At 36.8% G+C, this 27,532-nt stretch overlaps 1 protein-coding gene across 5 annotated transcripts; it reads right to left on the reverse strand.

The window, feature by feature from the left end:
• Positions 1-21: 21 nt before the first annotated feature.
• phf19 (PHD finger protein 19) lies at positions 22-27,088 on the reverse strand. Of its 5 annotated transcripts, XM_079897223.1 has the most exons (17): positions 26,847-27,087; positions 26,327-26,695; positions 26,144-26,215; positions 24,657-24,862; positions 23,864-23,945; positions 23,561-23,656; positions 20,496-20,590; positions 20,235-20,383; positions 16,893-16,988; positions 15,931-15,999; positions 15,215-15,335; positions 12,742-12,809; positions 12,451-12,600; positions 11,941-12,010; positions 9,827-9,912; positions 7,494-7,589; positions 23-1,832 (listed from the first exon to the last, which is right to left on the reverse strand). In XM_079897223.1, exons 4-17 carry the CDS (start codon positions 24,834-24,836, stop codon positions 1,499-1,501), a joined length of 1,692 nt encoding a protein of 563 aa, XP_079753349.1. In that variant the 5' UTR covers positions 24,837-24,862; positions 26,144-26,215; positions 26,327-26,695; positions 26,847-27,087; the 3' UTR covers positions 23-1,498. The 5 variants fall into 5 exon arrangements, with proteins under 5 accessions (XP_079753351.1, XP_079753349.1, XP_079753347.1 ...); XM_079897225.1 differs by lacking the exon at positions 26,847-27,087 and having other exon boundaries at positions 22-1,832; positions 26,327-26,439; XM_079897221.1 differs by having other exon boundaries at positions 26,144-26,695; positions 26,847-27,088.
• Positions 27,089-27,532: the final 444 nt, after the last annotated feature.

Below are 27,532 nucleotides of genomic sequence, written 5' to 3' on the forward strand. Positions count from 1 at the left end.
ATGATGGTACAAACACACAAGATCACACCTTTAAAATGATTGCTGACAAACAGTTTTAATGGTCTGAAACAGGAATGAATGAATAATGACACATGCAAGTTTAGACATTTAACATGTTTCAACACTGTTCCAAAAAAACACGTACATGTTAACCATGTACAACGTTGAGTGCGATGTATAGAAATAGTCGTAAAAGCATTCAAAACGTATTAATTTTAATCTTATACAAATACTTTTTGTCTCTCTTCTGAACCTTGTTAAACTCGTAACCAAAATATAAAACTCCTCTTAAAATGTGATCAAGTTGACACAAAAACTTAATAAAAAAAAAAAACATTGTTTTGTTCAATCTGTGTTCAATTTCACAAATGCTTTTCCATTGGGGTAATATTATAAAAGTAAAAAGTAAATACTTGAAATATATTTTTATACATTTCTTCCTTTAAAATCAATTAGAAAATATAGGTAAATTTATCCAATAATAGCTTGCATAGCTGATAAAACATGTTAATAGTGCAATAATAAAATGGGGCTAATCTTATATCCAATTATATACATGTAAATAATAAAGTATTTTTAATAATGTTGTGTACTATAAAACTAATGAAGTCAAATTATAGAACCTGACAGCTTTAAAACTTCACATTACTTTCAATTTTCCAGTCAATCCAATAATCTGATAAGTGGACGAATCCCCTTACAGATCCAGCTCAAATATAACAACAATCTTTGGAGAGCTTGCAGAAAACATTGATTTGACGTTCACGTGTGGGTAAAGAGCCTAGATTCTATTGAAATGAAATGCAGATGATCAGTTTCCTTCTGCTTTTTCAAAGCAGGTCTTGTATATCCAATCAGAGCATACAAAAGTATACAAAATAGAAAAATACTTCTCAAAGCAATATTTGCTTCACTTTGGTTAAAATGATAATCACCAAGAACAAATTCAAATATTATGGTTGAAAAGGAAAAAAAAAAAAACGAAAGTGCTGACTAATATTTTAACAGCTAAAAAGTACCACTGTTAATCTTAGGTGAACAAATAAATGTCGCTATATATTCCTTCTGCAGAAATACTGAGAGATATGAATGAAACAATGAATTACTTTAAGTAAACTAGTCTTGGAGACGAGCATAAACATGTTTTATTAAACTCACAAGGGCGAATGCTCTTAAACTGTCTGAATCTGAAAAACTAAACTGGAATGACTTCATGTTACATAATACTGTCCTTTATCTGCTACCTAATACCGGCTGTTATAATGTGTAAGGCTAGGATGCGTTCATGTTTGTGATGTTTAAAGTGCCCTAAAAGAACACTGTAAATGACGTCAAGAAAAACAAAGACTTGATATAAGACCAGAATATCAGAAAAAAAACACTATATGTGGTTTGTGGGAAACAACAAAAACAAAACTAGAGCTCTGAAACTATGGCTTTCAGAAAAGCGATGTAGGGAAAAACTATGGGGAGTTATCCATCTGCTGTTGTGTGATGTTCAGTAAGGTGTAGTTCCTTCCCACTCCACTAAATACTGCACCTTTCCTTCAGGTGTGATCCTACGAGCCAGAACCTGATACTTCTCCCCGCAGGTGAGCCTGCCGGCTGCCCCGAAATAGCTGGTGATGGAAGACTTGAGGTGAGACAGCGAGGAATCGTCCTCGCTGATGCTCTCAAAGGTGTGGCTGTCGATGCTGTTCTCCATCATGACGTTGCTCTCTTCTCCAGGCATGCTGATGGGGCTGAGCTCACGTTCCACCATCTCTCTTTTTGTGGCCAGCACAGTGTAATTAGAGGAGGGCAGCTTCCTCTTCCGACTGCCCACGTTTTTCCTGTAATGGACATAAGAAGCATGAGAACTTGCCAGTCACTGAAAAAAATGTTTCTTTTGAAAATGAATCTTTTCTGCTCATGTAACCAGAGGAGATTGAAATCTTCACCATCTAAACCCTGATGGATACAAATCAAGTACTCGCTCACTACCGACTGCATACTTCCTGCTGTCATTTTATTTTTAAAAAGAGAGTGAGGAAAAATAAATAAATAAATACACTACTGTTCTAAAGTTTGGGGTGAGTAAATCATTTCTTTTTTTATTAAAGAAATTATTATTTTTATTCGGCGAGGACGCATGAAATTGATCAAAAAATAGTGGGGGAAAATGCATCAGTCTCCACAAAAATATAATGTTTTCAACAGAACAATAACAAGAAGTGTTTCTTAAGCACCAAATCATATTAAAATGATTTCTGAAGGATCATGTGACACTGCAGACTGGAGTAATGATGCTTTGCCATCACAGGAATAAATTGCATTTGAAAATATATTAAAATTGGCAGTATTATTTAAACTGTAATAATATTTCACAATATTATTTAAGATCAAATAAATGCAGTTTTGGTACGAGACTTCTTTCTAAAACATTTAAAAAATCTTACTGACCCCAAACCTTTGAATGGTATTGAAAATACATACATAAATAAAATCACTATAAATACTTCTGTTCTGGATCATTTATGACATTAAAAATGGAAGGTTAATATAACAGAGCATTGCATTGTGGGATAAAGTACTGCATACATCACATATTGACAAAAGTCCAGATATTCTAAGCACGTAAACAAATTAGCAAACTGCTCAGTATACATTCTATAAACTGCAAATATAAAAATATTAGTATTTTGTACAATTTTCTTTTATTTCAGGTAAAAAGTGCACTATTATTTAAATATGTATTAATCAGCAAAAAAATATTACAGAAACTTTAATGTAAAAAATGCACTGAAACTGTCCACCACAAGATGTCCCTGTTCAACACTGAATTTTACTTCGCCGTCCCCTTTCACTTGCCTCTGTGGGCGTTCTGGCATTTTAAAGGTCATACAGCAGAACTGGACTTTTAGGTTTTTTTTTTTTTTTCTTTCTGCGAATCTTCTGGGGAGTTTCCAAGCTGCCTAAGCTTCGTAATGACCACACATTTCTGCCCAAGGGCAAGTGTAACATGGGAAATCACAGCAAGATATCAAAATCCAATGCTGAGAACCTCCATTTCAGAATCATTACAGCGCTAAAATGGGATGTAGAGCTAAACAGTTTTAGTACATGAAAGCCAAGCATGGAAAGCAGATATGTGTTTGTGAAGTGTTTGATCTAGCCCACAACTAGGATGCACAGTAGGGGACAGGGATCTGTCGACCCTCACAACTTTTCCAGTCGAGAAAATCCAAGTCGTGTTTATTTTCCTCCACCCTCTCTCTCCGCCTCTTTCTAAACACCCAAAGGAACACTGCAAGAATACTAATGAGCATTCATATCCTAAAATAAATAAGACAAACTATGGGAAAGATTTCAAAGAGTGAGTGGGGACGTTTGGCTGTCTCTAACCAGCCATCCATCCATCCAACTCATGTTCTGCGCACAGGCCTTTGCTTTCTTTGGTTGCGATTTCTCCAGGCCTAGCGCAGTGGGTGACAAAAATAAAATAAAAAATACAGGACAAGTATAAGGGATTACTAACTGTACAAGTATCTGGCCTGCAGGACATGAGACATCTCTACCAGGAATTTGAAGAGCTTCAGAAGAAGTGGTGACTCAACGGAGAAAAAAAAAGAAAAGAAAATAGCTCTGCTCGACAGCGTCAAAAACGCTCCACAATGAAAATAAAGCTTTGCGAGGAAGACGAAAGGGAACGGGCAAGAGGAAAAAGATAAGAGGAGGAACCGAAGATTTCATAAGGAATGGTTCATCCGCATATAAAACTCATCGTCATCAGCCATTAGTCATCAATAGTCATTATTTTTCTAATAATTATTTAGAATCTTAAGTAGATAAAAATGTCAGTGCTATTTTGATGACATGAGGAAAAAAAATGATTAAGTGTTCAAGTAAATAATTAGGTAAACTATTTATTTATAGGAATGTGTCAATCACTGCACAATAAACAAATATACAGTAAACACTTTTAGGTCACACTTTAGTTTAGGGTCCAATTCTCACTATTAACTATGATTTTTCCCTCAATAAACTCCTAACTACTGCTTATTAATAGTCAATAAACTCCTAATTATGGCTTGTTAATAGTTAGTAAGGTTGTTACAGTAAGTTTAGGTATTGGGTAGGATTGAGGGATGTAGAATATGGTCATGCAGAATAAGGCATTAATATGTGCTTTATAAGTACTAATAAACAGCCAATATCTTAGTAATATGCATGCAAATAAGCAACTCGTTATTAGTGAGAACTGGACCCTAAACTAAAGTGTTACCCACTTTTATAAATGAAGGCTAAACAAGTTAAAAAGCATTTAAAATCGGTTGGATTTGGTTTTTAAACTCAGGCTGTGGCCAGTCAAAGGTAAACCCTGAACCCTGTCACTCAACTTTCATTTTAAGTTTACTTTTAAACTTAACTTAAACTTAAAGCTACACTGTGTGATTTTTACCCCCATCTAGCGGTGAAATTGTATATGACTACCCAGTGAATATTAGTTTCTGTTCCTCTCAATTCCGAGGGCGTTTTAACTCCTACGGTGGCCGTATTATTCCAAGATTAACATGGCTTCCAGTTATCGACTTCGTCCATGACAATAATAAACAATATGTCTAAAATGAATAAAACTACAGGACAGATGTCAGGAGGTAAACGTCACCCTTGGAATCGGCTATCCCAGCATAATCAGATTAGGCTAACGTTACAATGTGTACAAAGTAAAAGCAATTAAAAATAACTAAAACGTACAGTGTCCTTTTTTATATATAGCTTAAAAAATTGCGCCTTTAAAACTATTCATCACCTGTGATCCGTCGCAGCACAGATTTATGTTACAAGGTAAACAATACTTTTTCACCATTGACGCGAGGATGAAGTTATACTAGAGGTCGTTCTGGCGTTATGCACAACCATGCTATGGTTAGACAAGCAACTATAAAACTTCGAATTTACACAAATGTATTACAACAGGCTGAATTACCTGTCGAGAAGAAAGCAGGCAACCTCGGCGTCCGTTTTAAAATATTTTCTCCTCATGAGCTCTTTCCATCTGGGAAAAGTTACTCCAATATTGACTATGGTCTTGCTGATTTGTCTGTTGCGTTGATGTTTTAATTCACTCTTTCAAATGTGAGTACGCACACACGCACACGCACACACACACGCACACACACACACACACACCACACTATCTTTCAAATCTGCCGGCACTCGCAAGCTCGCGAGTAATCTCCCCCTCGCATTCGTCACGGTGTCACTGAGTGAAAAACGCAAAAGGCGAAGCTTGAATTTACAGGCATGTCCCTCTTTGGCGAATGTAGTTTCAAGATGGAGGGGCAACATGGCGACCGGCATTCGAACCCCTCACCCGCATGTACTTTCAATGGCAGATTATAAACTTACGAGGATACTTTATTACTTGAAAGAAGTAAATATACATTAATGAGCACATATATTTTTGAAAGAACTAAGTGTTTTTTGCTAAGAATCAACTAAAAAAGTTACACAGTGTAGCTTTAATTTTACAGACTGAGGGATGAGTCTGGGTAAAACTGCATAACACCAATGAATCTGTGGTAAATCCCTAACATGCCACAGCATGACCTTCAGCACTAAAGGAAAGCCAGATACGAGACCTAAAAAGCTGACAGACCGACATCCAAATTCCTTACTGACTAATGGCAATCTCGGTTCAGACATGGTTTCACTCCAATTTTCAGCCTCCACTGACTCTACTTTAAAATAAACAGGAGCAACCAAGTGACCATAACCATAAATAACCCATAATCTGAGCATATTTCTCTGCGAGCTGTCAGAAGCGGTTTACACACAACATCAGGTGTTGATGGACGCCTGTTATTCCACTTTAACTTGTGGGCAGCGGAGGAGGTGAGAATCTACAGTGACAGCCGCGCTGCCAAATTGTCCCACTACAGCAATATTGATTACGCTGCAGTAGCCGTGAAGAGGACAATTGTGAAAGAGCAAGATGAAAGGTGTAGAGGATACAGGCCTGGAATTCCAGCAAACCCACCACGGTCATTCCAGCGCCCGAGTCAAATTGACAATTGCTCGAGCTCATGTATATTAAAAAGATAAGCGCACCCAATAGGGGCACCCTGCTGGCCCAGTGGTTTAGATGATATCATTGATGTCACCAATTCAAAAGTCATGACAAATGAGCTCCCAGAACACCTCAAGCTCGCATTGAATGGAACCGCAATACCACTTAAGTTGAAGTACAGGATTAGCATCCGTGGTCTCCATGGCAACAGGGTCCCAGCGGGTTCGGAAAATGGTCCACTGAAAAGATGCATTAGGTTGACCTCACGTCACATGCATGGCTTTAACTTCACTTATTTGAATCGCACTGTTGCAAGGATGTACGAGAGTACGGGTGATTCGCAACAGCCTGTGAAGGATTACATCACACCAGCTGCTAAATCTACAGCCCCATGGCTAAACAAGTTCATATATCAGCTGCGTTGTGAGCAAGAATTACATTTTTTTTGTAAATAAAAAAAAAAAAAATGTTTTTAGCTAATATGTTAATGCATTCAGTTCCTTTTTAAAGAGGACCTATTATGCTTTTTTACATTTTCAACTTTCTCTATTGTGTAATGTTGCTGTTTGAGCATGAAATAGGTCTGCAAAGTTAAAGTCACTCCAAAGGGAGCTATTCACTATATAAGTGCACACTGTTTCTGAACTCCCTGAAACGCCTCTGTTGTAGTCTTGAGTTTTCTTTCTGGAACATGGCAAAATATTCCTCATTTAAAAATGAAAAAATTCCCGCCCAAGACACACAAAAAAAGGGGAGGCCTCATTTAGTTGCATTAGTAGTGAGTTGAAACTCACGGTTGTGATAAGGGGCGTGACATTTACGAAACACGCTCAAAGCAGTTGACCAATCACAATACACTGGTACAGCCGACCAATCAGAGCACATTGCGCTTTTCGGAACGAGGGGCTTCATAGCGACAGGAACTAAACAGAGCGTTCCTGACAGACTGGGAAGAGAGGTGCTACAACAGTGTAAAATATGTGAAAATTAATGTTTTTTTGAACATTCAAACTTAAACCTAACATACTGTAAGAGTGTGTATTTAAATAAACATTCACAAGAGTGATATATTATGTTACATACATTTAAAAAAAATAATACTACATGGGGTGGGCATTTTTTTGCACTTAGGGATTTGATTCTATTTCAATTCAAAAAGTCGCAATCTGATTCCCAAACAACTCACGATGCATCTTCATTTTTCTGCAACACTGTGAGGATGCAAATCTTGGGTGAGTTAAGGTGCCTCACTGTGTAAAGATTCTGTATAAATTATGTACAAAATACTGTATTATGTCTGCTCTGACCCTCCAACAGAACATGGTTATTATAATCTAGTCAGTGCCACAGAGAGTTGGCAAATGTAGAAACTTATCTTTATTTAGAAAACACATAACATTGTTATTTGCAGATCTGAAGAAACTGAGAAACTAAGAAGTACCTGAAGTCATAGGAGACGCTGGTGGTGGCAGAACCAGAAGTACTGGCTGCGTCAGTGGAGTCCTGGTCCAAGCTGAATGTTTGTCCTGAACTGGTGCTAAGAATGAAGACACACAGTTAACAACCCATTTTACTTCCATAATGTGACATTTCAGAGCAAATAGGTAGGGCTTGATTTTACTTATGAGGAATTGATTGAAACCAGTGTTGTTATTGTTAACTAAAACTATTTTTTTGCTAATTAAAATAAAGCTGAAATAAAATAAAATATATAAATGTTAGATGAAAAACTTAAAAGAAAATTAGAAATGTTGTCTGGGCAACTAATTAAAATAAATTAAGTTTAAGTTGAATAAATTAAAGCTAAATAAAACTATTTAAAAAATGTATAAAAATGAAAAAAAAAAAGCTAATTCACAATAATGATAAATACTATTATTATATTATATCAAAATAAATCAAATAAATCACAAATAGTCACATGAAACTAAAAATTGGAGAAAATGTTGTTTCAATTTGACGTCATGTTACTAATCCTATCTTTCTCAATAACTTTAATCTCAGTCATACTCAAGAGGCCAAAGCAAAAGGGCTACTGAAGAACACAAAAGAATACAGTTGATCCGACCTGCTGCTTGCTATTCAACACATTATACGGCGCTGGGATTGTGACTATACCAGAGTTTATCAGGACTTCCATTCAAAGGATGGCAGTCATTAACTACAGTTCACGGCTTTGTGATGAAACCCAACGTGCCCTTTTTATTATGGCCGAAACCAACTCCAGATTTCTCTTTTATTCTCTTCAACAATCCCTCCCAGACAGCCGCTTTCGCCTCTCAAAGCTTTGTCTGCCCCAATAGTGTTTCCAATTCTCTCATTATTCAGGCCTGTTTGAGAGATGATAACCTTTACTGAAAAGTATAATTAAATCGCTTCACCAACCGTGTTGATAAAAAAAATATATATTTTCTGTGGGGTGGGGTTGTGATTGGGGAAACAGTGAAAGACCTTTCTGATATTTCAAAGGAAAATGGATGCAAATGAGCGTGATTGTTCGAAAACCAATAAATAGATGCTTAAGCATTCAAATCAAAGGTAATGAGAAAAGGTTAAGCGTGCCGTCTGTTGCCGTGAGACTGAATTTGATTGAGATCTCATAATGTACATTGACGGAAAGGTGACAATTAATTTCTGCCAGTTTTAGCACAGGTGAGGCGACTTTATCAAAAAATGAATCAAATTAGCCATCAAACCCGAAGCATGAAGATGTCTGTATTATGTGCTTAATTGTTACGACGTGCCTCAGAGTCCAAGTGAATTATTAAGTCACTAAGAGGGCAAGGGTAAATAATGAACTAGAACGACCACATAAATCAATTATGCTATATTACGGCTTTTCCACACCGAATTTAAAATGCAAAACACTTGAAAAACATGGATTAATAAACTATCTTACTGTGATGATTTTATTCACATTAAGGAAGGGTGGTATGACCAATATTTTATATAAAGATCTTTATATATATGGTGTAAACGATTTTTACGTATACATGATGGTGTAGTTATTTTTGCTGAAAATTAAAAAAAAAAGTTTTACACTATATGTTCATGAGGTAAAGCTTATTTGAGGACAATTAAAAAAACGTGTGAATTAAATACTTCATCTTTTTTGATCATATCATATCTTCTCTTTATTTTATTTTTTATCTGAAGGAAAAAAAAATTTAAAAGTATGAAACAGCTTGACATTATATAACATGAGCTCACAGACACAGTGTAATCACCATGGGAAAATCTCAGAGTAAAACTGGGAGTTGTGAAAAATATGATACACCGGTGTTTTGCCAGATGAGTCTATCTATGTATCATCTTTTTACTCTTTTAATTCATTTTATAACTGTTTTAATTTTCCTTGCTTTTATTTTGTGATTATTTTAATTATTTTCTGTAAAGCACTTTGAATTGCCATAGTGTATGAAATGTGCTACATAAATTGCCTTGCCTTGCCTTTCCTTAAAAATCTTTAATATTATAAAATATTTTATACTTCTTATCGATATAGAAGTTTTGACTATATTCTAATTGGATGGTAAACATTCAAAGTCATTATATACTCACATCTGTGACCACACATCAGTTACATTATATTATACCATTTAATTATATATTTATTTCATACCAGTGGCCAATCCCAATTCACCTTGCTTCAATAAAAAAAAACGTAAAAAAAAAAAAAAAAAAAAAAATAGAATTAAATAAAATAAAAGCTTTGGACTTGTGTGAATGATTTTAGCTACAAAAAAAGGGCAACAAACAAAAAGTTAAATTCACCTCTTTAAACTCTGCAGCTCGTCCAGCGTGAAGTCGAAGATGTTGGCCATGTGATGATTGGTGCTCCAGGCAGAGGTGAGGTCATTCTGCAATGAGGTCACAAACAAAGTATGAAATGCAACGTTAATTTCATTTCACCGCATCGACTCATTGTCATTTGGACAATGACGATAATCACAGCTTTGATTATGACGATCAGAGCCGTCATGGTTATTACAGTCACTCTAATGCCATCTTTGAAGTTGCTCTTGGCATTATTAGCCGTGCTGCCTGGAGTGTCAAGACGTGTAGTTCAAGTAAAGCATGTCTGGGGACCGGAGACCTCTCAGAAGGATTTGTCAGTTAAATGCTTCAGAGGATGAATGTAATCCTTTTTAGAAAATTTAGAAAGACAGAATGTGAGGGTAGGAGAGGGTTGGGGAGAAACAAACTTAAAGTAGCGACGTAACCCAAATAGTTTATGTCAGTAGCGTGAATACTTTTTGTCAGTAGATTGTAGTGCAGCTGAATTCTTGCAGTAAAGGCTAGCTTGACTGGAGTTCAGCTACATGAAATCATGAGTGGCTTGTAACTTGGCATTCAAAGTAGCTTCACCAACAGTGAGAGAAAAAATAGGAGGGAGGGAAAGCAAAGGCGAGAAAGAGACAAAACAACAGGAGAAGAAGGGGAGAAATGCAAGGTCTGCATGGCAGCAGGCGTCAAGGAATAAAAAGAAGATCACCACGGGGCGCAGGGAAGATACTAGAGAGAGATGAAGAGAGGCAGGAGAAGACAACCAAGAGTAAACTTCGCTTGGGTCATATTTAAATTGAATAGTCAGTACATAAGAAACCTTGTAGAAAATGGCAGAAAAAAAAGAAAGAAAAAAAGAAACAAGCAGCAGAAATTAACGCTTGGCTGCATGAAATTAAACTATCGAGGAATTCCAGAAACTTCGAGAAGTGCTAGAGCACAAAATCTCAGTAAGGGAAGCTCAGATTTGGACTGACAGGTCAAACAAAGTCTCAGAAGTCCAACACTTCACCTCTTCATGAATCAGATTTCAAGAGGACTGCACAAACTGAATTATTTAGTGTGTGTGTGTGTGTGGGGTTTAGTGATAGATCAATATGAATCAGCTAGGCCAGTGTTTGTGAGTTGATGAAAAGTTGATGATTAAATCATAAAATTGTAAAATCACAATTAATAAAAAATTGAAAATAAAACCATCAAAATAAAATACCGATTAACAGAACCGCGAACATGTTGTTAAATCATTCATATATGTATATATATATATATATATATACAGTGCAATGCATAAGTTAATACACCCATGCTAAAGTTGACTAAAAAGAGGAATAAAAAATCATATTTTGGAAATTGAACTTAATGCCTTAATTTAAAAAATTAGGAATAATCCAACCTTTTAGGACACCAATTTTCTTTGTGAATGAATAATGTATCGTAAATAAATAAATGTTCTTCCTTAAAATACATGGTGCATAAGTGTGTACACCCCTATGTTAAATTCCCATAGAGGCAGGCAGATTTTTATTTTTAAGTATTTTTTTTATTTATTAATTTTTAGGATACTATGCATCCTGATAAAGTTCCCTAGGCCTTTGGAATTAAAATAGCCCCACATCATCACATAGCATTCACCATAACTAGAGATTGGCATGGAGTACTTTCCATAAGATCATCTCTCAATGCAAATCAAACTAGCTTTTAGGCTAACTGAAATAAAACCATGCCAATCTCTAGGTGAATTGTATTGGCCATCTCTAGATATCAATGTTAGCCACTGAACAATTCATATCATTCGACCACTAATAAATACACTGTTGCATAAACTGCTTAGACTAGTCTTACAAGTAAGTCATAATTTTTGTTCTTTAAGGTCATAACCTTTTTAAATAATTTACATAAAAACATAGACTGGCTTATTTGGAAATATATGAACCCTTGGCTAACTGCTAGTTGTTTGCAATGTTTATGCAACTGGCCCAGAGGCTTTTTTTATTATTCAGACCTAGTAACTGTAACAACAGAACACAGATTTAAACCAGACAAGAAAGGTCATGTTATACGGCTGGTGACGCAGTGAAATGTTACCCGGGTGAAAAGCTTACATTAGGAATTGCATCCTCCAGCAGCCACTTGGACCTCTTCTTTCTCCGCTTCTCTGCAGGAACAGAGTTACTGCAACAGAGGAAGAAGAGAAACATTCAGTCGACATAATTGAGCATAATAGCTGAACTAAATAAACTGTCAATCAATGCATCATCTCCACCCACTAAACTTGTCATTACAGATTTGAGAGCCAAAACTATTGAATCCTAAAAAGGAGATGTGGCTGTCAAATGTAAAATTATAGGGGAGAAGCCAAGTGTCTTTCAGTGCATTCATTACATTATCAAAGCACTGCGAAAATCTAAATTCCCTTTGAAACGTTAAAAGAAATAAAGACCTCAGTTATGATCGATCAACTGGATAAATAATAAACAAATAGCACTGTGAACCAATTAAAATATTTAATTGGGATCAGTCTCATGATGATTTTTAATGTTTCCATGTGACATTAACAAGAGGTCTCATTCATTAAAATGGGAGGCACTAATAAGGAAAATGAAATAACTAACCTGCTTCTGCTGGCCCCTTTTTTGTGGCCCCTGTGGCCCTCACTGTTCTGGGCCTTCTCTGGGAACAACTTAGATGGGGGGTTAGGAGGAACCCTTGTCCTTAGTCGGAAAATGCATTTCCTTTTCTTGATCTCCTTCCCACAGAGAAACCTAAAAAAAGGGGTCAGAATAAGTATACACTGAAAAGTGTTCTTACATTTTTTTTTTATATAGTATATTAAATATATTACAAATATATTTATAAAAACACACACACACATATAAAAACAAAAAGGAAAACATTTTTCTTACTTGCTTTTATAGTTGTTGAGGGCATCAAGAATGAACTGGCCTCGTTCAGAGAGAGGGGTATTGGAGAGCTGAAATAGGTAAGAAAGTCTTTGAGAGAAACTGGCGGTGTGATATGGGCTTTTATTATGAGACATTTACTTTGCTGTTGCCTTGAGCTGTCATGTTTCAATAAAGACAAATAAAGCCCATTGGCTTCGCTATAGTTAAGTCTTCCACTCAGAAGTGTGAGCAATTTAGCAATGCTGTTTTCTCAGATTACACATGACAAGCGGTAAGAACAGGGATCTCCAACACATCGCCCGTGAGCTACCAGTCGGCCTGATTGGAGGTAGCTTGCCGAGACATACTTTTCATCCAATCAGAGTAAGCTAATATAGACAGGTATATTTTATGCAAATTAAGCTAATTAAGTAAGTGAGGTTATTTATTTATTTATTTTATGAACATGCAGATGTAGTTACAATATAGCAAAATAACAACCAACAACAGAAAGAAAAAACCTATAGGGACTTCCGAGTTTTGATCAAGCACTTCATCATGCTTAGTTTGCATCAGAATGAGTAAAGACATAATTCAAGCAAAGAATAGGAAAAAAAAACTAATTCTATTTTCAAAAGGAATGGGAGAGTGGATTCTTATTTACAAATACAGGCGAAAGATTTTTGTGCCTAATTTGGGGCGTTAGCAACAGTAAAGGCACTTAATTCAGCATTAAAACATTAGTTCACTTCAGAATTAAAATTTCCTTATAATTTACTCACCCGCACGTCATCCAAGATGTTCATGTCTTTCTTTCTTCAGTCGGAAAGAAATTAAGGTTTTTGAGGAAAGCATTCCAGGATTTTCCTACATATAGTGGATTTCAATGGGGTCCAACAGTTTGAAGGTCCAAATTGCAGTTTCAATGCAGCTTCAAAGGCTCTACATGATCCCAGCCGAGGAATAAGGGTCTGATCTAGCGAAACGATTGTCATTTTCAAAAAAATAAAAAAACATTTATATACTTTTTAACCACAAATGCTCATCTTGCACTAGCTCTGCGATGCACAATGCATTACGTAATCACATTGAAAGGTCACGCGTGACATAGGCGGAAGTACCGACCTAGTGTATACAAAGCGAACGTGCAAAGACTAATTCAAACGACATTTACAAAAAAAATTGTTTTTCGCCCTACCCTACCTTTTTGAACCAGAACAGCATGACCTTTCAACGTGATTACGTAATGCGTGGCGCATCGCAGAGCTAGTGCAAGATGAGCATTTCTGGTTAAAAGTGTGTGTATATATATATATATATATATATATTTTTTTTTTAAGTAAATGACAAGTTTCGCTAGATCAGACCCTCAGATTCCTCGGCTAGGATCGTGTAGAGCCTTTGAAGCTGCATTGAAACTGCAATTTGGACCTTCAAACCGTTGGACCCCATTGAAGTCCACTACATGGAGAAAAATCCTGGAATGTTTTCCTCAAAAACCTTAATTTCTTTTCAACTGAAGAAAGACAGACATGAATATCTTGGATGACGTGGAGGTGAGTAAAATATCAGGAAATTTTGATTCTGAAGTGAACTAATCCTTTAAGTCTCACGCAGGCGCAGCGTAGGTTTTGTTTGTGTGAAAACATGACGGAAGGCAGAGTGCTGAGAGATTATATGAAACAATTTAAGAATGAATGAATTCTATGAATGGGTAATGACTGTCTTCAGAAAAAGTTTCGAAGGCATTCGCTTTTTATCTTCCCTCCGTATAAGCCTAATAAAGTAATGTTTATAAGCACAGCGCTGATCTGTTTACAGAGGTTACAGTGCAAACAGCTCCATTTCTGCTGTTTCATAAGCGCCACCTACTGCCAGAGAGTGGATTTACATTCATCTGAAAATGTACACTTTCATAACTTTTTCTTTGTCTGCCATTTTTGTTCAGACCGATACGAAAATGGGACCAAATACTTCTTGTTAATTTTAACAGGTAGATGGAACATGTTTATGTTCCCCAATAATGACGGTTTCCAGGCATGCTGAAAATCAGCTGTTATTACAAAGTGTGGACATTTTTTAAACAGAGACCAAATAATCAAATCGTTAGATTACTTGATTAATCGGGCAAATTAAAAAAAAATCTATAATAATCATACTTCCAGCCCTTGACATGTGTACATAAACTCTTTCAGGTGTATAAATAACAGTTTGGATTGTTGTTAATTTGAGAGTTATAGTACATTATTTACGAGATTTGAGTATTGTATAACATGAGTAGCTCTCAAAAGGTTGGAGACCCCTGGCAAAAAAAAAAAAAAAAAAACACCTAGCAAATTTTCACTACCTATTTCAAAGAAACTGCTTTTCAATTCCTAGAAATGACAGCAATCATCTACCAGAAAAATCACTACCTAAAAGTTAAAGACTTTATCTTTATTTATTTATTTTTTTCCTAAACTGATCTTGGATAGAAAAAGCTTGAATATATAACCTTGCCCATCTGGAAATGATCCCAGTTGTTGCTGATGAAGGTGAGGATCTCTTCCAGTTCAAAGTATTTCTTCTTACTTTGGACTCCTAGGTTGTACAGGGCAAGATGGACCACATCCACCCTGCAAATTAAAAAAAAATGTTTTCAAAAAAAAAAAAAAAAAAACGCCTGCATAATTCCACTTAGAGCTCTTAAGTGTGAGAATAAGCTGTTTTAGACCTAAAGCAGAAATGCTCTTAGATCAAATGACACTGCCAAAATCTGCATGAAATGTCACATGGTAAATGTTAAATAGAGTGCCGTTCTGTTCACAAGGCAAGGTCCATTTTAACACACCAGACTTTTTAAGAAGGATAAGGCTTAAATCCGAACTGAGACTGACTTCATACCTAAATATCCAGCACATCCAGCTCACAGTATTTCAAGAGTAATCCCCTGCTATCATAAGAAATCCTCTCAGCACCAAATCTTTGGTTCAAATGGCTATTTCTCATTTGGGACAAAAAGCAAGAATCAATGTCTAGACAAACTCTATGCTGAAAAAAATCCCATTGAACCCACTTTACTTTCTGAAATAGCCGGGGCGCACCAGAGAAAAAGCTACGGATCGAGAGCACCGGCCTGTATCAATCAAATCCGACACTTTGACTGTATAATTCTGACACAGATCTGGGCACAATCACTCGTGAGGGGGGAAAGAAGATCTGCCCATTTACCATCTGAGAGCCAGCCGCTTGATGTATTCCACTCCTTTATTGCACACCGCACAAATGAACAAGTAAAACCTGGGAGAGAAAAGACAAAAAGGAGTCATTTAAATTGCATACCTTGGAGAGGTACAAATGCTGCAGCGGCCACAGAAAAATTGTGCTTGACAGTGTCATTATGATCTTTTAAAAAATCCCCTAATGCATGTAATCTTGCCTGTGTGCGGCGATGCATTAAAGTTTGTCGCAATATTCACTAATCATCACTGTTGAGATGTTGCAAATATAATTTCACTTTGGTTATTGCATTCATTGGTCTTTCTGAAAAGCAACGGCATACATTTCATTATAAAACGGAAAACGCCGACCCTGAAATCTGATTGGACCGATTCGCCGTTTGAAGCCACCAAAGAGCAATTTCCAGCAACGAGCAATTTGTCTGTACACACTGAACGTGAATCGGCTGCATGACACAATCACAGCTAATCAGAGGTTTGCAGCTATGTGGAGCTGGATTTTCGACCAATGAGATTGAATTATTTAATTTAATTAAACCATGCAATCAGAAAAAATGTGTTGCTCGCCATGAGTGCAGCTGGTTCAACAAAAACTCAGATTTACATGAGAGATTTTTGCTTAAGAATTATTTACCTTGATTATTTAACTACTTCAGTAATTTAAATATTTATTGATTGTTTATTTATTCATCATATTAATGTTGTTGCTGATTTATAAAACCAAATTCCACATGAGGTTGTGCATTTTAGGCACTTCCAAAAAATACCCTTCGGCCATGAGGCAATCACTGAAAGCATTACTTTAATGATCTAAAGCCAATTGTTTTTCAGGAAAATTCATTGATTTGAGTGAAAATATGAGAAATCAATACTGAAGGATGGCAGAGTATTGATGCAAAGATGCAAGTTCTTTTGTTGTGATAAGGTTTGTGATAAATGTAGCTCTGTACATACCTATCTCCAAACATCATGGACTCCTGAAGGCACTGCGTACACGCCTCATGAAACCACTGCTCGCAGCGAAAACATTGCAGCATTTTCAGGTACCACCTGATGGGAAAATCGAGAATAAGAAAGGAACTGTTGATTGTTTCTTATCAGACACAAAGCACAAAGACCTAAACAGACCAATTACATTTCAAGATAAACAAAAAAGAACAAGCAAAACTAAGGGGGTGGTGTGATGGAGTGATGCTCAGATCTCTTTTTTTCCATTCAAGCGGTGTGTCTATAGAACAGCAGCAATAGAAAAACCAGTAGCACAGCATCAACTGGATGTTTCTTGAAGCTGGAGTGTGAACTACAATACATGTGTAGGGACGCACCAATACCACTTATATAGACCAAGCACGAGTAATAGAGCTGCACAATTAATCAGTAAACGATTGCGATCTCGATTAAAACACCCAGGTGACCTCATTCCTAAATGACAACAATTCGCCTGTGTCTATTAAACATTTGACAGAATCACACAAGAACATTCAAATCTGTGTTTGAGCTGCAGTTGACCCAGAGAAAGCAGTTCTCATAAATGTATGAAACAGCTACACAAACTGTCTTTTCAACCACACAATATCATTATTTCTGTGTTGCAAATATTCAATTTATCACAGAATTACTGGGATAAAAGTTTATACTTCGGATATACACACTGATTTCTACGGTGGGCGATCATAATAGACCAAATCACCTTTTGAAAGTAACTTGGTGCTGCAAATAGCGATTGTATCAATTACATCGTTTCACCAGTAGGTGGCGACAAGTGACTGTTAAAAATGTATTTGTCATTGAATCATTCATTCAAGAGATTTGTTCAAAAAGGCTGATTCTTCCAGTATTGAAACAATTTAAGTATTATGTCACTGAATCATATTAGTATTATGTAGTGTAATGTAGACTGAGACACTATATCAAAATGCACAGACTTTGTTAAAGTTGCACACTGAATGTAGGTTGGAGCTCTTAATTTTGAACTCTCAAAGTGCATGAATTTAACTTTAAAATGTTTTTTGTTTTTTTTAAATTGCCCCTTGAGGAACCAAGGTATTCATTCATTTTATTATTCGCTTAATTATTTTCAGTTTTCAATTTAATTTTAGTTTAAGTTTTAGTAATTTTGCTATGTGCTTTTCATTAGTTTATATCTATGCATTAGTTTATTTGTTATTTTTATTAGTACATTTCTATTTATCCTTAATTATTTTTTTGTAATTTAAGTACTTCAGCTCAAACGTATTTTATTTTAGTTAGTTGCCAAGGCAACATTTCAAATTTTAGTTTATTTTTTTAGTTTAAGTTTTTCATCTAATATTTATATTTTATTTTGTTTATTTTATTTAAGCATTATTTCAATTAAAGAAAATGATTTTTCATCGTTTCAGTTTAAGTAGTTAACAGTAACAACACTGTGCTTGTCATTACTAAATAAAGCACAAGATGTATAACTAAATGAACTGAAACTTCACAAGTTAAACATGAGTCAGTGTCACAGTGCACATATAGAGCTGATCCTGAACAGTGTGGCAGAGTGTGATATAATAATCAGATGACCACTGCTACAAAGCAAGTAGGGTCTGTATTTTTCAGAAACCCGTGACAGTCCCTGTTCTACTGTTTGTTGCATAACACATGCATTTTTGTTTTGATCAAAATGATTTGCGCTGAGTGAGCAGACAGCAACCGAGCACACGAGGCAAAGGTGTGTGAGTGCATTTGTCACGCTTTCCTCACAGTTTTTTCCTGCATTTCACTGAAATGTGCAAACAAACCATATCACTCCAATTAATTAAACATTTGCAGCATTGACTGCATTTTCATTTTTAGCTTAACTTATTTCAGTGGTGTTTCAATAGTCTGGTAATCATGGGAGCCAGGTCTTTTAGCATTGGCTCCCAGGTTGTGGAATGCTCTTCCTCAAGACATCCGTCAAGCATCCACCCTTCTCTCCTTCAAAAACCTCTTAAAAACACATTTTTCTCTGAATATTACTCTTCAGCTCACCGTCTGTAAATTCTACCTTGCTATGGAGATGTTATTTGTTTGACTCCCTCTTTAGTTTGTATTTTGTTCTATTCCTTAACCTATCTTTGTAAAGCGACCTTGGGTGTTGGAAAGGCACTACAAAAATAAAAATATTAGTATTATTACTATTATTAATAACCACCCAAACATAATTTAACACAAACGGCAGGATACCAGTGCTCTGTGAAAAAGTCAGTAATTATGTAATGCCAATATTAAAAAGTTGAGGCATTCTTACACAAAAACAAACTTATTGCATAAACTTTCCATTTGGATTTGAAATTGAACTCAAAATAAATAAATCGCCCATATCGGACTAGATTTGAGCTCGCTGATTGACTACAGTTTATGTCAAACATTCATATCTTAAATGAGCAATTGGCTAAGCTGCTCCACAGACCCGCATTTCTCCAGAGCTGATGAGACGTGCACACAGGTGGAGGGGATTTAATATTTCAAACACACAAATATTGACAATTTGTATACATGATTTATGTATTTACTTATTTATTACGTGTGGCTCATTAAGGGGGGTGCGGGGGGGCTGAGGTACCTGACTAGAGAAAACAGAAAAAAGGCTGTTGTCTTCCGTTTTACAAAATAGGTAGGACAACTTCAAAACCCAACCTTCTGATGTTCATTCATGTTTATTTTGTGTTGTAACTAGTAAAGCGGAAGAGATGATTGTTCACATGTGCTCCGTGTTGCTCCTCGCGTGAACTGAGGTGCTACAGCGATCTGTCATGCCACAAAAGATTGCAGCAACAAGAGAGACGTCTATGGTCTCACTCCAGTCTATGGGAAAGTAGCCCATTTTTGATTCTTTAGAGGTTTACCATGTTTGCAAAAAAAAATAAAAAACCTCTTCGGATCTATACAATTTGCGGACAACATTTTTGATTCAAAACGTAGAATTTAGCCGAAAAAATACTAATTTGTAGGTATGAACACTGCTCTGGAGGTTATTATCAAACATAATGGCCTGGTTTCACAGACAGGGCTTAGATTAAGCCTTAGTTCAGTTAGGGCAATTAAGTAGCTTTTATAAATATATTTGCCTTAGAAAAAAACATTACTGGTGTGCATCTTGACAACAAGTCAAAGTTCAAAACAATGGCACTGTTGCTTTCTGGAACTGGGCTTAAGCCTTGTCTGTGAAACCAGGTGTTTGACTATCTGTCATCCATTCAGTGTTTTCATAATGCCAAGACCTCTAGAAGGGAAAGAAGGAAGACAGCAAAACGACCGGAACGAGAAGAGACGAGGCAGACTCACTCTCCGGGTCCTCCGCAGTAACAGTAGCACTGCTGATGGTTCGTACGATGCAAAGAGTCCCACTCCAGCTCCTCTGGATTATAGGTCAGCACCTGCTTCATGGCCTGTAGCGCTTTGGCGATTGGCCCTTTTTTCAGAGCTCCCCCTTTCTGTCACACACATGAAACACACTTGTCAGCAACATACTTTCCCTGATCCCCATTCATTTATAAGGAAACGGAAAGGGAATATAGTGTATACACATGGATATGAAGGACTTACTCTCACAGCTAAGGCAAAAATGCACTTCCTGCAGAACCATGGGGGCAGGTCAGCTGAGCTCTCCACTGGGGGTAAGTGGCAGAGCTGGTGATAGCCTGTAGATGCAAGGCAAGCATGCGGAAGGATGGAGGACAAATATTAGCGCAAAAAAAAAAAAGAAATCTACTCATGCCCAATCAGATGTGTAAATATGAACAGCAGAGCTGAAGTCGACACTAATCCTTGAGACTTCAGAGAGCCACTTCTGCGTCCCCAGCGAGTCATTACTGTAGTGCAGTCTTACCAAACCCCCCTAGTCATCAAAGACACCCAGAATAGTTCTCTATTTACTTTGTAGATCCTATGGCATTTAGAATGCAAATTGCACCACGTTTTTTACTCCATTCTTTTAAAATACATTATCACACGTACATGCTAATCAGTTTTATCCACAGGCAGAAGAATTCCCCAGCAATTACATCATGCAAGAAGTCATAGCAACAATTATATAACTAGATTTCTACATTTTCTGAAGACAATGTGAGTGCTGCATGATCATGCATAAGTAACTAGAGTCGTAACTAGCATAGACATTGAAAATTAAGATCGCCAAACTGCAATATTTGATTTGCCAATCAAATCAAAGTAGCCGGGCTTTACTGTTCACAGAAGCTAAACGTAAATTGTAAACCGTTTCATGATAGAAATGTTGAATAACCAAAAGTAATATTGAGTGATGCAAACTACTCAACTTCTTTTTTTTTTATATAGCATAATTATAATTAATTTTTGTGACGTTAAAAATGTAAAAAAAAAAAAAATAGTTTGGTCCCCTCAGAGTTAAATGGTTAAAGCAGCACTCAGTAGCTTCGGGATTTCTTCGCTGTATTCTCGCTTTTTGCTCTCAGGTTTCTCTCTAGAGCTCCCCCCACAGCTTCGGAATAGATATTTGACAACACTGTTGTAAAAACTCGTTGGCGATTCTCAGACACCAGAGGCTAGTAGATCAATGACATCAAAGCAGATGGGACATTCTTTAAAACGTCTTCTTCAGTCGGGTTCGAACAGCGTGAGGGAGCGCAATAATGACAGCATTTTAGCAGATTTCTTTTGGCCGTAAAGCAATTGTTTACATCGCGAGACCTGATATCACGCGATACTTCCTGATGCGGCGGCCGGCGGCCCGCCGGCTCAAAGTTGCAAGTGCGGATTTTCCGCTCACGGGCACCAGGGGGGTGCGAAACGACCACCATTCAACCCGAAATGAGTAATATAACCATTCCAATGACTCCGAAGCTGTTCAGTTAAGGTAAAAAAAGTTACTTAGTTCACCTTTAAAGCCTTGGTCACCACTACCATTTTAAGTTGCTATGGGTGGTTTCCAGGATGTGGCTGTGTAGTTGGTAGGATGTTTTGGGTGTGTGCTAGGTGGTTGACCAACAGAATAACCACCAGCCACCCTGCCATCCCACACAAATCTACATAAAATATTAAATTATTATTATTATTATTTTAGATGTACTGCAGTATATTCATTTTCCATAATAAAGTATTATTATTATTAAAGATAATAATAACAAAAAACTGTCAAATAAAATGCTAGGTGGCTGACACCAACAAAATCCATCAGCCACCCAGCAATCCCACAAAATAATAATAATCATAATAATCATAATCATCATCATCATCATCATAACCAAACGTACCACACGAGTCCTGAAAAGTGAAGCCAAAGCGCCTCAATCGCCCCCAGGTGGCTTGTTGCAGTATTGGTCATAAACCCCGCTCTCTCCAAGTAACGACGCGAGACAAACTAAACAATCAATGCCCTTAATATCACGGCTCCACTTCGCGCTAACTACTGCGCAGATTTGGGCTCCAAGTTCACTACTGCGCAGACTCGAGACTGAAGATGCCAGCGCCATATTGGGACACTGGCGGCTTCCCTTACTACAATGGAAGAGAGAGAAGGTGCGTCGTCCATCTTTTTTTTTCAGTCTATGATCATAACTAGTTATAATAAGGTTGTGATATTTTCCAGGAAGAGAAAGAATGTAGATTTAAATTTGTATATCTGCTAAAGGTCAACGTTTAGGTGTAAATAGTATATGAATGACCTCAAAAACGCAAATCCCAAATCCCAGGTACGATGAGTAATAACAATGCTGATGCTTCTCTTTGCAAATGCCAGTAGTAACTAGGGCTGACCCCTATTAGTCGACTAAACGTTAGTCAAAAAGAAGAGGCTTATTATTCGGTTAGGTTATTGCACAGGCTTTCAGAATTGATGAATATGCGGTCGAGTGTTCACATCTGGCGTCACAACTTAAACCGGTCACCAGTTAAACCGTAACATTGTATGTAACTTGCATTTTTTCCTGATAACAGCGGAAACAACTTAAAATACTTCATTTTGGTCAAATAAGCAATACATCATTCGAAACTGTAAAGGGTCTACAAAAATGAACCGAAACTCAGCGTATACGCTACTTTCCTCACAGACATGAGAAATATATCTATAGAAAGCTTGAAATGTCTACTTTTAAACAAACCAATTTGAAAACATTTTGCGGTTGAAAATAATCTCTGTTTATGTAATCCGTATGAAAGGTGCATTTCTCTCTAAAAGCGAGTCCACTAGACTGTGGAAATTTCACAGTCTGCACAACTTCATCAACAATTTCACAACTTCATCTTTGCAGCCGACGCTGACACAGAAAACACTAGTTAATTAATAGACACTTAAAATGTCTCCTTGCTATTTTTTCAGACAAATTCATAATCAATACTTTTGCCGGTGCTTTGCAAGCTTTATGTGTGCGCTTGAGTGCAGAATAGGCTTTATTCCACCCACAGTATATTAAGTAATTCAGTTAATATAAACGTGTGATTAGTCAACAAATGGCTTAAATTAATGTCTATTAGTCAAAAAGAAAAATCTTTAGTGAAGGCCAGCCCTACTAATAACTGAGTTTTAGAGTCAACAGTTCTTCAAAATGAATCTTTACTTTTTTTATCTAAACTTTTTTCCTGTGATACATCAAGGTTTTTTGTGCTACGTGAAGAGCTGAGTCTGCCTCACTCACCTATTCCACACTTCCCGCAGATAAGGATTTCATTACCAGGAACTAGAGACATGTCAGAACACACTGAGCATTTTGGTTCTTCCCCAGGGACACCAGCTGTGTGAGAGAGCGAGAGAATAAAGCTTGTTACTTCGTCACAAAGCACTAATACCATGGCGTCACACAGACATCTCACAGGACACAATGACATATCAAACAATATATCTGCTTTCTAGCTTGCTGATGAATATTGTTGTTTCTTTAGAAAGCCAACGATTTAAAAAACCCTGGTTTGTACAATGCATTTCCACCCAGACCTCTTACCATGCTGTATGTCTTTCCAAAGCACCCAGAACTTGGAGTTGTCTTCAAACGTCACAAAGCAACTCTGTTTTGAGGTGCTCACCTATAGGGAAATGGAACAAGGAACGTTTGTGGTGTGAAACGCAAACATAAGACTTTAAAAAAACATTAAATACGTCTTCCCCAAATGAATTATTCATGATTAAGAGCATATGCTATCAGGTCATGAACATCTCTTGCATGTTTCCTCCAGGGACCCAGCAATTCATTTTTGTCCACAGTAGGGAACATTGATTTTTGGGAATTTCACATGGCAGTTTTATATATCTGGTGTATCTTAAAGTTGACATCCTGGGCTTTCAAAGCACAGTATGATTTTCTTTTTCATTTCTTTTACACGTGTCCTTTGTAAGGTACATCAGGACTTTGAGAATTTCTTTTCACCTTTAACAGGATAAAAAATATACAATATCCCAATTAAATATGACTTTTTTTTTTGGGCACAAAAATGCTCTTATCCTGTTTTTCCATAGGAAGTTGTCAATCAAAACATGGAAATAATGACATTTTTCTATACATTTACACAAATTATGAAATAAATCAGAAAGCAAATATAATATATATAAATGTTGGTAAAAAACAGTTTAGAGACTATGTGCAAAGATGTTTTTAATGCTCCAAGAACTATAACAACTCAATTCCAACACTTTTTATTGCTGTGTCCCAGGAGGATATACAATGTGTTCAATAAAACAGAGATGTTCAGTGCATTCAGTTCAGGTTTATATAAACTCCCAGAGCATCAGCGACTCACTCTCTGGATTTTGCCCAGGTAGTAAAGGCCATCAGACCAGCGGCACAGAACATACTGGCCCACGGTCAAGTTGGTCTCCTGGTCACTGCAGGGTTTCTCTTTCTTGGGAAGCAGGAGCTTGGGTTCTAGAGGTTCCGACCCGACAGTCAGATATCCGTCCCGACAGGCCGATTCCAACATGCTGACTGTAGAAACACCTACACTTCCTGTGGGTCAGTGGTAAAATGCAAAGAAAAAACACACAAAGATTACATCAGGTTTATCACATGCAATGTTTCCCAGGGATGCCAAAAGTGGAATTACTTGCATCATATTGCATATAAACATAATCTATTGGAATTTTTAAGAGTATTTTTTAAAAAATGATTTAAATATGGAAACCTTAGTGACCAGTGGTCACCTATCTCTATAAAAACTCCCGAAGAAACCAAGATAAACTGACATAATAAGGGGGTTTGCCCACTTCAGTTCAGTTGCATTTATGAAAAAACACCCAGAAAACACTCCGGTCAAAGATGTCTATTTCTGTGCCAGTTGTTTTACAATCTATATTCACCCCAAAAGTATTTATTTTCAGATGGATTTATATGTACAATTAATCAATAAGCATAAATGCAGAGCACTATTGGTCTAAATGCACGGCACATCTCGCATAATTAAAGCTTTTAAAAAGGACAGTCATCTAGGGTTAGATTTCTCCACTTACTGCTGTGATTTTAATGCACTAGATTATTTGTTTTGCACAGCCCCTATTTAATAATTACCAACCAGAAATGTGTCCTTTTAACTGATATTATAATTTATATTAATATGAGTTTCATAATTCACATTATTCATTTTTTTTTTCATTTACTGAAGTCTTGTGAAGACTTCTGCATCCAATGACTACAGCACCTGCACATTTTTAAAAACGTCATTTGCCAACAATTTACAGACTACAACAACCACAAGGACGAGTTGACATGCTTCTATAGTCCTTATATAGTAACTTATATTTACAAAAAAAAGTCTTTCAAAATGTCAAAAATGTTTTCATAGGAAATTCCTGAGGAAACCAATAGCTTGGAAATACAAATTCTCTTCTGGTTTTGGTGCTACAAACTGAACAACTCACTTGACACAATTAAGGGAGTTAAAAAAAAAAAAACTTGATAAAACATATTCAGAAGTTGACAAAATGGTTGAATCAATAAATACATGCTTTTGTTGCAATCAATACTGTGGGTGAAATACACTGAATAGTAGCAAATATATTTGAGTGTTATCCTAACAAATTTATAAAAGCCGAACACATTAAAACCATTTTTGTTAGTTAAAATCAATTATATTATGTATTTTATTTATCTATTAATTTGAAGACGTTTATAGCTTTAAATGTTTTGCAGGTTCAACAAAGTTAAGCATTTTCAAAAAACCCTGATTAGGAACCACTCAAAAATGTGTGCAAGTATGTAGCGTACAGTGCAGCAGGTAAGTCAAGTACGTACTGAATGTACACGATGGTTTTGACAACCCTGCAGGAATTTTGTAGAACTGCAAATAGATTCGTCCAACCACAACTGTGCACATGGGGAATATTGCCTGACTCAGTCTCAACCCTGATGAGTTAAAAAGGCAGCAGAGAAACTGAGCTGGTTGACTCATCGTCAGGATGTGATCTTCAGACTTACTGATCTCGGCCAGTTTTCTTCTACTTCTAATATTCAAATCAATCGAAACCAGCCGGCCAAGAATCACACACTCTCTCCAACCGTGCTCTAACTGTAAGAATAAAACATGCCTGCCTTTTTCTCTGCGTGACAGAAAACTATTGCATCAACTTTAAAAGCATGCACGCATGCTTCAAAAAGTCACTTAACAGCCGTGCCGACTTCTAAACAGTCTATTAGTTCAGTTGCGTATATAAATCATAGCCGAATCTTTGCACACTGACTCCCTCCCTCTCCCCATTTGAAGACATGCAACATCATCAGTGCATGCTGGAAAACTTGCGCACTCATTAAACTTCTCTCAGGGACTCGGACAAGTTGTCACGCTGGCTGTAATCACACACAACACGCGCAAAAACACAGTATTACTCTTTCATATGCATGAATAAGTTCGTCAGATCACCACAGCTGTGACTGTTACGCACTAATGCTGCAGGTTTTGAATCGGGTCACATTCAAACACATCTCGCGCTGAGATTACCGCTTTGATTTCTCTCCAGTCCCGCGGGTAAAACGCGCCAAAAAGTGCAGATATTCCTCCTCTGGCAGCCCGATGTCCCATTCGCGATGTTTGAGGGAGTGTCTGGTGTTTTTACAGCACAAGCGGCGCAGAAATGCAGTCAGTGCACGTCGCCATTTTTTCACCTTTTCCCGCGAAGCTTTTTGCTTATGTAATTAACATAACCCGATCATCATCATCATCATCATCCGCGTACAGGAAGTACAGCAGCGGTCTCGAGGAGGGGCTTCAGAAGCTCTGATCCAATGACTAAATAAAGACTTTACAAAAATGCTCTAATATTACAACATAACAGCGGAAAAGATAGATAGACAGATAGACAGATAGACAGACAGACAGACAGATAGACAGATAGATAGATAGATAGATAGATAGATAGATAGATAGATAGATAGATAGATAGATAGATAGATAGACAGACAGACAGACAGATAGACAGACAGACAGACAGACAGACAGACAGACAGATAGATAGATAGATAGATAGATAGATAGATAGATAGATAGATAGATAGATAGACAGACAGACAGACAGACAGACAGACAGATAGATAGATAGATAGATAGATAGATAGATAGATAGATAGATAGATAGATAGACAGACAGACAGTCAGGTAGATAGACAGACAGACAGATAGATATGTAG

Source organism: Squalius cephalus (genome assembly GCF_949319135.1).
Source record: "Squalius cephalus genome assembly, chromosome: 16".
NCBI lineage: Eukaryota > Metazoa > Chordata > Actinopteri > Cypriniformes > Leuciscidae > Squalius > Squalius cephalus.

Coding starts and splice junctions, on each gene's coding strand:
- phf19 (XM_079897221.1), bottom strand. CDS start 26,300: ATGAGTCAACCAGCTCAGTTTCTCTGCTGCCTTTTTAACTCATCAGGG. Junction 12,011..12,450: donor AAAGGGGCCAGCAGAAGCAG/GTTAGTTATTTC, acceptor CCTCTGTTGCAG/TAACTCTGTTCCTGCAGAGA. Junction 7,590..9,826: donor GAGCTGCAGAGTTTAAAGAG/GTGAATTTAACT, acceptor CTTCATTCTTAG/CACCAGTTCAGGACAAACAT.